At 43.3% G+C, this 14065-nt stretch overlaps 1 protein-coding gene across 5 annotated transcripts in view; it reads left to right on the plus strand.

Moving 5' to 3' along the window:
* The window catches only part of KIF1B (kinesin family member 1B), a 133888-nt gene that overhangs the window by 100766 nt on the left and 19057 nt on the right, over positions 1-14065 (plus strand). For all 5 annotated transcript variants that reach the window (XM_036352801.1, XM_036352802.1, XM_036352804.1 and 2 more), the window contains 10 exons: positions 303-421; positions 1627-1712; positions 2045-2174; positions 2361-2523; positions 5166-5256; positions 6960-7078; positions 7701-7756; positions 9898-10006; positions 11322-11388; positions 13238-13322. In XM_036352801.1, coding sequence (XP_036208694.1) covers positions 303-421; positions 1627-1712; positions 2045-2174; positions 2361-2523; positions 5166-5256; positions 6960-7078; positions 7701-7756; positions 9898-10006; positions 11322-11388; positions 13238-13322 — 1025 coding nt within the window. The remainder of the gene's footprint in view (positions 1-302; positions 422-1626; positions 1713-2044; positions 2175-2360; positions 2524-5165; positions 5257-6959; positions 7079-7700; positions 7757-9897; positions 10007-11321; positions 11389-13237; positions 13323-14065) is intronic.

A 14065-nucleotide genomic window follows, 5' to 3' on the forward strand; every position in this document is an offset into this window, starting at 1 on the left:
GTATCTTGAAAGTCTGCTTCCAATTGTTACTCTTCTACCTACCGCAGTCATTTTTATAGGGCGTGAGTCATTTGGTGTAAATTGGTCTCTGTCAGCTGTTACCAAGCATTTGCATTGGTTTATATATTATCTGCGCTAAGAAAGAATTGGAGGTAGTCTGAGAATACAGAGCAGAGAGAGAGGTAACCTTCAGACAGAGCCTAAAAGCCAGCTCAGTTTCACAAAGGTATTTTCGGTAAATCTGACAGCCAGCTTCTCTGTCGGTGGGATGCTCAGCTGTGTCTCCCGGTTTCTGTCTCTAGGGCATTTGTATACCTGAGCAATCTGCTGTATCCTGTGCCCCTGATCCACAGGGTGGCCATTGTCAGTGAGAAGGGTGAAGTGCGGGGATTTCTGCGTGTGGCTGTCCAGGCCATTGCAGGTAGGTGACCCTCTTCTGAAACAGAGCTGTGGACTCTGCTTGGAGACAGAGCAGGCCAGTTCTGCAGGGTCACGCTGCAGCTGCACGTACAGACTGCAGTGCGTTTGTCTGTCTTGGAGAAAGCCTTTATTGCTTCCTTTCTAAGTGTTGTTACTAAGTATCAAAAATAGATTCTGTTTAGTCTGGACTACTGTTATTTTGGAATAATGGGATAAAGGGATTTCCTTTAACATGAAACACAACTCTTGGGTTAACTTTATAAAAGTCACTTGCATTTTAAATAATGTGTATTAACTGCCTCAGAAGTAACTAAGGACTTTCAGTACTTTTTTTGGTCTAATTTTCTCTCAGGGTACTTCTAGGCCTTTCTGTCCCTTAGCTATTATTTTGTAACTAGAGGCCTGGTGCATGGATTCGTGCACCAGTGGAGTCCCTCGGCCTGGCCTGCGGGGATCAGGCTGAAACTGGCTCCAACATCCCCTGAGGGGTCGCGGAGTGAGAGGGCGGATCTCACGTGATGCACCCCAGTATCGGGCTCCCCCCTCTCTGGTTCTGGGTGCATCACCCAAGAACCACAGCTGCCAAGTCACCACAGCTCAACAGCTTCTACGTTGAGCGTGTGCCCCCTGGTGGTGGGCCAGTCAGCCGGTCACTTAGGCTTCTCCATGATCCAGCCTTCATTCTGAGGACGAATGTGGCCATTTATTATAATTTTTCTGTTGTAATTTCTAAATGCTATGCTGTGACCTTTCACCTTTACCCATGGAAATCTGTGACATATTCACCATTGTTGAGTTTAGGGAAGTCTTCACAAGTACAGTCTAGTATTTTGAAATATTTATTGAGTATTATTGAATATAACCTTGCCAAGTGAAGAGATCAGTATTTTAGATACGGCATCTGAACAATATCAAGAATAAAACTGATTCTTTGCTCATTTGAGCTAAGGGAGTTGGTAAGGTTACCTGAGTAAGTTGGAAGCAGCCCTTGTGACTTTATTGCTTAGGTCTTATTTTCTCTTTCTTAAACAAAAGGGCTTGTCCTTTGGTGTCTCCTCTTATATCAAAGTTCTCGGATCCTAAGGCTCCACTACTTTATTAATTATTTTATAATCCAGTAAGAATCGTCCCCCCTCTGCCTCATATGTAGTCTCATTTGATCTTTGCTTTTCTCTCTCTCTCTTTTTTTTTTTTTTCCCTACCTAGCGGATGAAGAAGCTCCTGATTATGGCTCTGGAATTCGACAGTCAGGAACAGCTAAAATATCTTTTGATAATGAGTACTTTAATCAGGTGAGAAACCTTCCAGGAAGAGGAAAAATCTAATGGAAGGAGAAGTACTCAGGTTTATAAAAAGGATGTTCAGCACTGGGGGACAACAATTCTTTTACCTACAACTAAAAAGTATAGGTAACTACAGGGTGTTTAATAGAATATGGGACGTGTCTAAGGATTACAACAGTAAGGGTAAAGGCCCAATATTTATTTTGCCGTTTGTAAGGCAGCTCTTAATCCATATAATTTTACAGTCACTATTAGTCATTAGGCAAATAAACAAAAGAAAGGAAACTGGGGGAAATGTATTACTATACTACTTCATCGACCTCCCCCTGCCTTGATTTCAGAGTGACTTTCCTTCCGTTGCAATGACTCGTTCTGGTCTGTCCTTGGAAGAGCTGAGGATTGTGGAAGGACAGGGTCAGAGTTCTGAGGTCATCAGTCCTCCAGAAGAAATCAATCGAATGAATGACTTGGGTGCGTAGACACAGTGTACTGTGATGGGGGACATTTTCAAAGAGGGGAACATATTGACCATTGCATTGACCGATGAGATGGTCACTTTCATTCACTAGGAATGGAAAGAATGCCCTGCTCTCTCCTCACTGAAGGGTGATCTGTGCATTGTTTGAACCAGGTGTGTGTTCGTTTGGCCCTCTTTAGATCTGAAGTCAAGCACTTTGCTGGATGGGAAGATGGTCATGGAAGGGTTTTCTGAAGAGATTGGCAACCACCTGAAATTGGGCAGTGCCTTCACTTTCCGTGTGACAGTGTTGCAGGCCAGTGGGATCCTCCCAGAGTATGCAGATATCTTCTGTCAGTTCAAGTAAGCCGCCCCTTCGCTCTGCCTACCCAGCTGTCCCCCCGGATGCCGTCCTCTGTGCTCTGTAGACTGCTTTACATTTGTGAGACCCGAACACTCCTGAGAAATGACGACTGCCAGCCTCTGAAATAAAATGCTTTCTTCCCGCAAGATGGGAGTAAGAACCAGAAACCTACACTGGAAGGAAACAGAGTACATTGTGGGGAGGGGTGTGGCCATGCCTCCTGCTAAAAGGTTCTATTGTGGACCATCGCGCTGTGCTAGGAATATAGGGTCTGGTCCAGACACACCTATTTATTAGTCTTTTTAATGCTCTTCATGCTGAAATGTTGTATTAATAAACAAATCTCACTGTGGCCCACATCAGTCAGTGGTTAGAGCGTTGGCCTATGGACCAGAGAGTCACAGATTCTATTCCTGGTCAAGGGCACATACCTGGGTTGCAGGTTCGATCCCTGCCCATGGTCAGGGTGCATGTGGAAGGCAACCAATAAATGTGTCTCTCTCACTTTAATTTTTCCCTCTCTCCTTTCTCTCCCTCCCTCCCTCTCTCTCTTTCTCTGTCCCGCCCTTCTTCTCTCCCTCCTCCCCCCTCCCTTAAAGCAATGAATTATTTAGTCGCCAATTATGCCTAATAATACTTGGAGAAACGAAAATTTAAATAACATAATGAACAGTAATATTTTACATCAATTGAAAAAAAAAGGCAGTATGTAGAGATGATGTGACAGGTTTCATTTCTCTTCCACTTATAAGCTTTTTCTATCCTGTAACCGTCTTGACTCTATATTCTAGGTGCTCTCTTCTCACGACCTCCCTAGGAAAACGCTTTTTTTGAGAATCTTAAGTTTTAATACCTCCAAGCATCAGTGTATCTTTGCAGTATGTGGAAGGTCCACACGAGAATGAAGCCCAGTTTGCCACTGGTGCCACCAAAAGGCCACCTCAGAGTCTACCATCCCGCTCCCTCATTATGTGGCCTTCCCAGGGGTCCTGATGCAATTATAAAGCATTGCTTTTACATCGCATTTAGCCAAGTCCTGAATTAAATGTGGTTACTACATAGTCAGCCACTAATAATCGTTAAAATATTATCCATCTGGTATTGGTTTTGCCCATTTAACATATTTGCACTAAGAGCCTTAAATCAGTTTTTTTTGAACTTTCACTATTCTAGTTAAGCAACTGATGTATTTTATGGAAAAAACCTACTTGGTTAACTGATGTCTGAATGACAGTGGTATGTTGACTTTTGTCCTAAAACCTACTAAAAAGAGCAGCATGTGCGATGGCATTAGCTCTGGGGGAAAAGGCAGGTTGACTCATGTTGAGAGAAGACGCAGATCCTTTTTGGGTTTCTATAAATTCTCACTTGGCCTGCATAGGGAAGACACAGCTGTAGACTTCACCTGTCACCCATGGTTGCACCTGCTCCAAGCAGAGCATTGAACGAGTACATATCAGAGATCACCCACCTCTGGTGGGTACCATGTATAGTCCTCAGGCTCAGTGAACTAATGTGGAAGGCAAGGAATTCCTTGTCCTCCTCTCTCTACTCCCTATTCAAAGCATTCTTTTTCCCTTTTTTTCTTGGGAGAGTGTGAGATGTTCTTTTTTCTTTAATCCTCACCCAAGGATATTTTCCCATTGATTTTTAGAGAGAGTGGAAGGGATGACACAAGATAGAGAGAGAAATATCAATGTGAGAGAGACACATCACCTGGTTGCCTCCCACACAAGCCCCCACCAAGGCCAGGGATCGAGCCTGCAACCGAGGTTCGTGCCCTTGACCGGAATTGAACCTCGAACCCTTCAGTCCACGGGTTGACTCTCTATCCTCTGAACCAAACCTGCTAGAGCGATGTGGGATGTCCTTTTGATGCATATTTCTATCTGGCACTAAATCCTTGTATTGAGGATGCTTTAATTCTTCGATTTTTATTTCAGACTTATAATAGGAAGGGAAAGAGAACAATAAAACCTCACTATTTGTGAGAACAAATAAACATAGCCCACTGATTCAACAAATATTTCAGGAGTATCTTATATATCTCAAGCCCTGTGGGAGACACTCACTGTCTTTTGTGGAGACAGGCATATGAAATACATTATTACAAACAGTGAAATCATCACTATTGAGAAAATATATTCCTAGTGCTGTGGGGACACAGAACTATTTCCATGAGTCAGGACAGACTCTTTGCAAGAGGTGACATTTGCATCTACTCATAGCTGGTCTGAGAGAGACTCCTAGTCAAGTACGCCATCCACATCTACCTTGTAGAAGCTTGAACCTGCCAAATCTTGTCTATACAAAACAACTTAATAATTTTTATTCTCAGTGAAAAACCACAAAGGAACAGGAGTTCACTGAATTCACTCTCCACGCTCTCTAAGGCATTCTTGCATATACGTCCACATAGCTAAGTGATCAGGGTCGGTAATTTTTAATCATTTTTTAAATAAAGTGTAAAATACTGTCTGAGTGAGAAGGAAAATGTTTTGACAAGGATATGTAAATAACTTGCTCAATTAAAAACTCTGCTTAAGTAGGCAGTTTCCATACCATCCAAGTCGAGCTGTTACCACATAGATCCTGATGAAACCATTTAATGAAACATTCTCCTCCTTATTTTCCCATTAAGCTTTTTGCATCGCCATGATGAAGCATTCTCCACTGAACCCCTCAAAAATAACGGCAGAGGAAGTCCTCTGGGCTTTTATCATGTGCAGAATGTAAGTGACATGGACTATTTTGCCAGACGTATTGCGGGTTTGTGGTACCTTGAAGTGGCTGGTGTGAGGCAGTCATGTGTGGGCTCCCTTGGGCTTTCTCAGCGCGGCTGTGCGAGGGAATCTGTGGGAGAATAGACAATGGAGGGAGTGGCCAGAGCAGTGAGCTCATCCTCCAGGACAGAGCAGCTGGCCTTCTGTGAATTACCGAGGGCCCCGCGAGTCCTGTCCAGGTTCATCTGCCAATAAAATTTTCCATCACTTGGAATATAGTGAGTTGTTTTTAGTGTTTCCTTCATAGGAAAGTAAGCATTTTAGTATGAATTTTGTTAAAGTTAATATATTTATTGTCCTTTAAACTGTAAGGTACTTATATTGTTCAGTTGCAAGTAAGATAAAAACTATTCAGTACCTTTGTAACTAAGATTTAGATTGTCTTCCTTGCAAATGATACTGTGATGATCCATTAATGCCCCTTACAGCTCTTTCATAAGTGGAGTAAGAAAATAGACCTTCCATCTCCTCTAGGAAGATTCACTATAACTCTATTCACAAGGCATCATCTTCATCACTATAGCCAACATTCCTCGAGAGCTTATTTTGTGTCAGTTTCTGTTAAGAGTGCTTTTTCATGTCTTAATTCATCTAATCCTCACATTTATGCCATAGTTGGTCGTAATCCCCATGTTACAGCTGTGATAACTGAGGCACAGAGCAGTTAAAGCCACTCACCCAGGTTGCAAAGCCAGGAAGAGGTGGAGGCGGGGTTTGAAGGCACAGAAATGTTGCTCCGGCTCCAGGGTCTTCACTACTACATGAGACAGTCTCTCATTCCCTTGTTGACATATCTACTCTCTAAAGTACGAGGGGAAACGACAACTCCAGAAGTGGAACAAGCAAACACAAAACACTTTTCTTTTTTATGTTTAATTGTATAAATATGAGCCTGCATGTATGCAATAAACATTGGCTACTGCGCACAAGGACTGTGCCTGGCTCCCTGGGGAATGCACAGGTGAATCACAGATTATCTATTCCTGAAGAGCTCACAATTCCGATAGGGAAATAAATGCTTATTTAAGTAACAAGATCTAGAGACATTAGAAAGATATTTATGAAATGCAGTGGGAGTTGAGAGAAGGGGAAGTTATTTCCATGATACTTCGAGTTACTTTTTTTGTTGGGGGTGGATGGTTGGGTATGGAAAGGAGGTGAGGGCACTTCTTGGAGAATATAGTATAAATAAGGAAAGGTGGGTCAGACTTGGCATTGTACCTGGCACCTGGTGAACAGCCCTGTTTCCCTTACTGTTGTTACTGTTTGAGCTGAGCCTTGAGGTCTAGGAATGACTTAGAGGTATGGAGGTGTGGAAGGCCTTGCAGGCAGGACTGCAGCCTGGGCCATCTAAGGGCGAAACAGAGGAGAGAGTGGGTGAGTTTGATTAAGTGGAAACAAGTGTATGGAGAGCAGCCGGGGGCAGAGATCGGTTCAGGCAGATGGTGGAGGGTCTCAAATGCCTGAAGCTCAGTAAAGTTACCCCAGAATGAAAACCAGAGAGGAGCCCCTAGTTTATCTTGTGGGAGGCGTGCAGAGTAAAATACCCAGCACATACCCAGCTCAAAAGTGCTCAAGTTCTGATTGCAGCAAAAATGCCTCGAATTATAATAAATCTTTCCTTAATCTAATTTGGCTTTTTTTCTTACTAGATTGCAGTGGAGGTCACTGAATCATTTGTGGAATATATCAAAACCAAGCCTATAGTATTTGAAGTCTTTGGGCATTATCAACAGCACCCACTTCACCTGCAAGGACAGGATCTTAACAGGTTTGGGCCAGATGAGCAAATATTTTTGTTGATATTATTATCGTTGTTATTGTCACTTGCTGGAAAGGAGGAAATCTTTTGAGGGATTAAGATAACTAACAGTTTTATGTTACTCGATGTTTTCTCTTTGGAAACGTCACCACCTTTTTTTCTTCGCCACCTAATCACTAGTTGTAGGTAGAGCACATTGAATTTTGCCAGGTGGCCTTGAGTACCATGTTTTTGTAGGAAGAGACTTTGAATAGGACCGAAAGTTGAAGTGACAGGGGTATACCATGAAATTGTGTATAATTGCTCCTAAAGGCCCAGAACTTTATGAAGCATAAGTTCTAAGTGGAGACATCAAAATTGGTGAGGAGAGCAACGGTGGGGACTTTGGGATGATGGCAGAGTGTCAGTGTTAACAGTACAACTTTCCTACTTCATTTATTAGCTAAGACTTAGAAGGGGACTTTTATTAAAATGTCTTAGCCTCAGTTATACTCTGGAGTTATGTCTGGTATCTGATACTATGCTGGAGTTGAAAGTACAAACCATCTGTGTCTAGAGGGGACTTAAAAATGCCATTATTAGCTCCATGAGACTCTTTTTATCTTAAGAACTTGGTCTTCTTCCTTCACAGTCCTCCTCAGCCATCTCGACGATTCTTCCCTCCGCCCATGCCACTCTCCAAGCCAGGTGAGCTCTAGCTGCGTGCTTCGCATGATGTTCTGTGTGTGAATACATCTCTTACTCTGAATGACTCCTCCAACAAAAATAATATTCAAATTCCTGCTCCTTTTCTATGTATCCTTACACATTCTTGTATCTAGCCAGAACTGGAATTCTTGGCTCCTGACTTAAAATAAGCAGTAAGAAACAATAGGACTCCATTCCTGCCAGTTCTCTGGTCTTGTTAATTTTCATAAGCTCCCTGTTTCCAAATCTCTCCGCTTTGTATGTAACTCCCTGTAACTGTCAAGGGGCTGGGCGTTGTTTTGCATACTAAATTTATCCTGCATGTTCATTTATCATATTTTGATTTTTCTTTGTTTATTTTCATTCTTTTCCTCATTGCCCACATTCCCACCCCTCCCTGTGCTCATTTTCCACTTCTATCCTCCTCATCTCCATCCTGCCTTCAGACCATGAGAGAAAGATTGAGCTGATTCGATTTCTCGTGTCTGGCTATGTGAATGTGCATGCGTTGGACACATTTTCTGAGCACGCCAGTGTGCTTGCATCCTCCGCTGCTGCCACCTTCCAGGATGGGGTGGACCCCCCGCCGCCTTTTCTCTTTCTGCCAGTTCCCAGCTGCCAGAGCGAGAGGGTACCTAAACGAGATGGTTAGTAGGTAAATTAGCTCTGCCTTAGATGTAAATCCTCAGGGGCTTGTCCCAGAGCCTGGCTTTCTGTGTGAAACACAGATCTCTCTGCTACTTGAACTGACTGCAGAGTTGAGCACATTGACGAGATCCTGTCACATTTGCTTAGAGAGATTTCAGGAAGCACCCTGTCTACTTGTGCCTCTTTCACTCCACCCTGGGGGTGAGGGCTCCTTATATTTGTTTGTTTGGTGTCTTTGCAATAGTATTTTTAAAGATTTTTACTAGTACATGTTTTTGGTTTTGGTTTTTAATGCTTCTGGTTTTGCTTCCTGACCCTTAGATGACTGTCAGAATCATTAATCCTATTTTCCTCTTGACTAGTGTTACCAACTCATGTGGGAGTCAGCGGAGTGGGCAATGCTGACAGGCTACACGTATGAATAGCGCTGTGTTACTGAGAAAGCCTCTTCAGATACATTGTCGTGGATCCTCATAATACCTTTCTGAGATAGCTGGCGAAATATTATGATCTACATTTTATAGAAGAGGAGACAGACTCATAGAGATTAAGTGACTCAGCCAAAGCTACATGGCTCTTTAGTGGTTGGGCAATGATTCGATCCCCAGTCACTGGACTCTCACTCCAGTGCTCCCATGTTCTGAGCAGAGGACCCTCTTTGTATTGCCAGAGTTTAGAGTTTCTTTCTACACAGTGTTTCAAAATGCCCACTATGTAGAATCTAAAATTCTTGGAAATACTGGGTTTTGGTTAATGTATTTAATCAGTACAGTTAAGAATATGGAATTTATATCTGAAGAAAATGTGTAACAAGAGATTTACAGAATCCTGTTTAGAGATCAGACCAGTGCTTCCCAAACTTGTCTGTACATTGGAATCACCTGAGGAGTTTCAAACCTCTCAGAGGACTGGGTCCCACCCCAAGAGATTGTGGTTTAATTGGCCTGAGGTGCCTGGGCTCTGCATCTTTGAGAACCCCAGGTGACTCTTATGGGCAGGGAGGTTCAGGAACCACTGCGTTGGAGGATAGGTCTGTCTCCCGTGATGCTACTGCTCCGCATGCCACAAAGTGCAAGCGTCTTTGTGAGAGAGAAACATCAATTGGTTGCCTCCTACTCGTGCCCCTACTGGGGCAGGGATTAAACCTACAACCAAGGTACATGCCCTTGACGGAGAATCTAACCTTTGACCCTTCAGTCTGAGGGCCAATGTTTTACCACTGAACGACCAGCCCGGACGAAACTTGTTTTCTTATCGTTGGATAATTTGTTGACAGGGAGAAAGATACTGACTCTCCCTTTCCTTGTTCTCTGAATTTAGAGGTCCTGACATAGTTGATGTTGGCGTTTCTCGGGGTCTTCCGCATTGGAATCTCTCCCCTGACTCTTGTTGCCTTTCCCAAGTGTGTCCTTGAAGTCTGACATTAGAGAAGCTTATACTTTACTAAGTAGACTTGGATCAGATTTTGACTTTTTCTAAAACTTTTTTAAAAGTTCCAGCCACCAAGTTAAACACCATGAGCAAAACCAGCCTTGGCCAGAGCATGAGCAAGTATGATCTTCTGGTTTGGTTTGAGATCAGTGAATTGGAGCCTACAGGAGAGTAAGTCCAACTTTCTAAACTTTTAAATAAGGTCAAGTTTTTCAAAATTAGAAAATATAATTTTGAGCCTCTATTCTTATTCATGATTCATTGTCACTTTCAAATTCCAGTTTTGAATTGAATGTTGGTGGTCTTGCTATTATTCTTTGAATCAAACGTTTGTCAAAGAAATGACTACTTAGTGTAATGATTTACCTTCTGATTAGCAACAGCAAGATCATGGCGCCTGCCATTTTGTTAGGAGGGAAGACAACCTACGTAGTGAGTTTTATCAGCAGCAAAGAAAGAAGCATTTTGCTCATAATATGGTCAAGACTTGCATTAATAATCTCAGTGAGAAGGTGAGGGATGGTGTTTCCCTAAACCAGGATTTCTCAACCGTGCCACTATTTGGGGCCAGTTAATTCTCTGGTGTCAGGGGCTTTCCTGTGTGTTGTAGGATATTTAGCCACAACCCTGGCTTCTACCCACTATATGCCAGTAGCACATTGGCAAACATCCCTGGGGGACCAAAACACCCCCAGTTGAGGACCATGGTCCTAGATCAAAATGATCAGCATCGGCCTACTTTCTCTGTATGAGCGATATTAGAGCAAGTGGTAAATGTATCAGTTATCGTTTTCTCTAAAATGCTCTTGGAAAAACACACAAAAAAGATCCCCCTCCTGAAATAGAGGCAAGGGGCTGTGTTAGCTAAAGTAGAGGGTAGGGGATGAATGTTATCCTGATGACCCTCTGTGTATAATGCTAAGTACCACCACCATCACGCTCATCTCCATGAAACAGTTACTGAGTTCCCACTATGTGTGAGGTCTGCAGCTGTCGATCCTGTGTGTAGTTGTCAGTAGAGACATCGCTTTAAGGAATGTGACTTCCTATAGACAGATCCATCATGTGATTATGGCTTGCATTATGAGGGAGAGGTAGTTACAGTCATGCTTTCTACTAAGTTAATTTCTTTCTGATTCTTGTAACATGATGTAGAATCTAAATGATCTCTCTCCTTGTACTCCCTATTGTAGTATGCATTATTTATGGGTATCTGTTATACAAGGGACTGGGATGGAGCCAAAAGACATTACTGTCTTGTGAGCACTTAAGTCTAGTAAAGATGAAGAGATACAGACATGTGGAAACATTTACTGGATGTGAATGACCGTGTGATTAAATGCCTGAATGGTGAGAAAAACATGGATCGGAGTTTAGAAAAGCAAAAACCAGTGGGGGACAGCAGCCAGGGAAGACCTGTGGTGAAGTAGCACTAGTCAGCTTGAGTGGCTGTCTCACTCTTTCCCTTGCATTTCTGTTGTTACAGGTATATCCCAGCTGTGGTGGACCATACAGCAGGCTTGCCCTGCCAAGGGACATTTTTGCTTCACCAGGTACTAATGAGGGGGCAAAAGAGACCTAGGAGGAAACACACACACACACACACACACAAAAGTTTAGAATAAGAACCGTAACTCTGATTTTCTGCTTTTCCTCTCCATTTCTAAGGGATGTGGAGGTAGTGGGACATTGTCCTGTTCTTTTTATTTTCCTTTTTAATATGCTTGTTTTTAATTTCTTCCTCAGACTTTGGCTTATATATACTCTTGCTTTTACATATAAATATATTATACAGCCCTAGCCAGTTTTACTCAGTGGATAGAGTGTCGGCCTGCGGACTGATAGGTCCCGGGTTTGTTTCCGATCAAGGGCACATGCCTGGGTTGCAGGCTTGATCCCCAGTAGGGGGTGTGCAGGAGGCAGCTGATGAGTGATTCTTTCTCATCATTGATGTTTCTGTCTCTCTCTCCCTCTCCCTTACTCTCTGAAATAAATAAAAATAAAAATATATTTTAAAAAAATAATCTACACTAATAAAAGAGAAAGATGCAAATTGACCATACCTTCGTGACATCCACCAGCCCATCAGGAGTGAGTATGCAAATTAACCTAACATAGGTGGTGGGTTAATTTGCGTACACAGGTGCCGAGCAGCCAGAGGCGGAGCGGGACACTTGCATCATTACCATGGTGACTATGCAGGCGTTCCGCACCTCCCCAGCTGCTCAGGGCCTCTGGGCAGCGTGGGAAGGCAGAAAGGCGGCCCTGGCCGGAGCAAAGGCGGTGCCGGCAGCCAGGGGAAGGAAGGCCCATTCTTGCACGAATCTTCATGCATCGGGCCTCTAGTCCTATATAATAAAAGGCTAATATGCAAATTGTTCCCTTGACCAGGAGTTCTGCCAGGGGGTGGGGCCAGCCCACCAACTGCCTGCAGCCTCTCCCCATGCCATCCCCGCTACCAGTCGGCCTCCCCCACCCCGATCAGGGGCAGGCTGGCCTGCCAACCTCCCACGTCCCCTCCCTCCGGCTGGCCTGGCTCAATTGGCCCCGATCGGGCGGGCCAGCTGGACCCCACCTGTGCACAAATTTGTGCACCAGGCCTCTAGTAAATAAATAAATATATTAGAGAAGTGCTATTTTGGTAAAAGATTTTGTTTCATTCAATTACTATAATTCATGCAGCTTCAATGTCATTTTATACAATTTTCATTTTGTGATGTTTGGAAACTGCTTTCACAGCCAAAAGATCTTAATGGAGATAGAGGATAAAGGTTTCAGTGAGCGAAAAATCTGGCCGTGAAATGTAGGTTGACACCTGTGGGCAGAGGAGCTGGGAATCTCATACTTTGGGACATACATTCTAAGCATTCATTCTTTTTTTTAATATATATATTTATTTTTATTGATTTCAGAGAGGAAGGGAGAGGACAAGAGAGATAGAAACATCAGTGATGAGAGAGAATCATTGCCCTAGCTGGTTTGGCTCAGTGGATAGAGCATTGGCCTGCAGACTAAAAGGTCCCAAGTTTGATTTCGGTCAAGAGCACATGCCAGTAGGGGGCATGCAGGAGGCAATTGATCAATGATTCTTTGTCATCATTGATGTTTCTCTCTCTTCCTCTCTGAAATCAATAAAAGTATATTTTTTTAAAAGAGAGACACAACCACTGAGCCAAACTGGCTAGGTCTAAGCATCTATTCTTAAAGCCATATCAGAACCTGACTCTTCCTGGGTCCCTGACCTATGCCCCATTGTTTAGAATAACAGTGTGGATAACATTTCCATTCTTTCTTCATACCTCTCCTTCCTGCCCTCTGACACACCAAACAATCCAGAAAACCAGAAACAGGAGGAAATAATAGTTTGTCCCAGCTAAATCACAGCCCTGCTCCATTCTCTAGGGCATCCAACGAAGGATCACAATGACCATCGTCCATGAGAAGGGAAGCGAGCTCCATTGGAAAGATGTCCGTGAGCTGGTGGTAGGTGAGTACGTTCCATTGCCTGAGGACGGAGCCAGGCTTTGTGGCGATCACATGGTTCTGCTGGGCACAGGGACTGACTATGTGGGAGACTGGACAAGAGCATGTGACCCGTGGAGAATGCAGAGGCCTTGACCCTGAAGCTACTCTTTCTCTCAGCTCCACCATCGGGGACACATGATTCAGCCATTATTTTACTCGGGTACCATGCAATCGTTCTGTGTTAAAAGTCTCTGCTCGTTGTGACCTTGCCCTTCACTTGACGAGACAACATATAAATGTACAAAGCAGTTTGATAAATAAGTGCCAGATTGAGAACAGACTGTGCTAAGAGAGTTCACAACACAAGGACCCGAGAGGACGGGCTTAGCTTTGTGGGAGAGGATTGGAGTAAGTTCCAGAGCGATTAGACGGGTTTTGTTCTGTTTTCCACACAAGGAAACATTTTAAGTAAGATAGTCTGGAATATGTGTAATATGCAAATGGCTAGCACCCATAGGCAGAGTAGAGAAATTAAGGTGTAATGAGAGGGGAAAACTGGCTAAATAGTATAAACTTCAGAATATGTGGCAGGGGTTCTGAGCCTTCTGTTGCCTTAAAGCCATTGGCAGTAGTGAAGTCTCAGAATTAGGTTTTTAAATGTAGAAAGTACTTGGGATTACAAGGGGAACTATATAATATTGAAATACAATTGTTAAACTACTAAACAAATCTGTAACCTAAGCTCTTCTTTATTGATACATTAAA

Source organism: Myotis myotis, unplaced genomic scaffold, assembly GCF_014108235.1.
Source record: "Myotis myotis isolate mMyoMyo1 unplaced genomic scaffold, mMyoMyo1.p scaffold_m19_p_2, whole genome shotgun sequence".
Lineage (NCBI taxonomy): Eukaryota > Metazoa > Chordata > Mammalia > Chiroptera > Vespertilionidae > Myotis > Myotis myotis.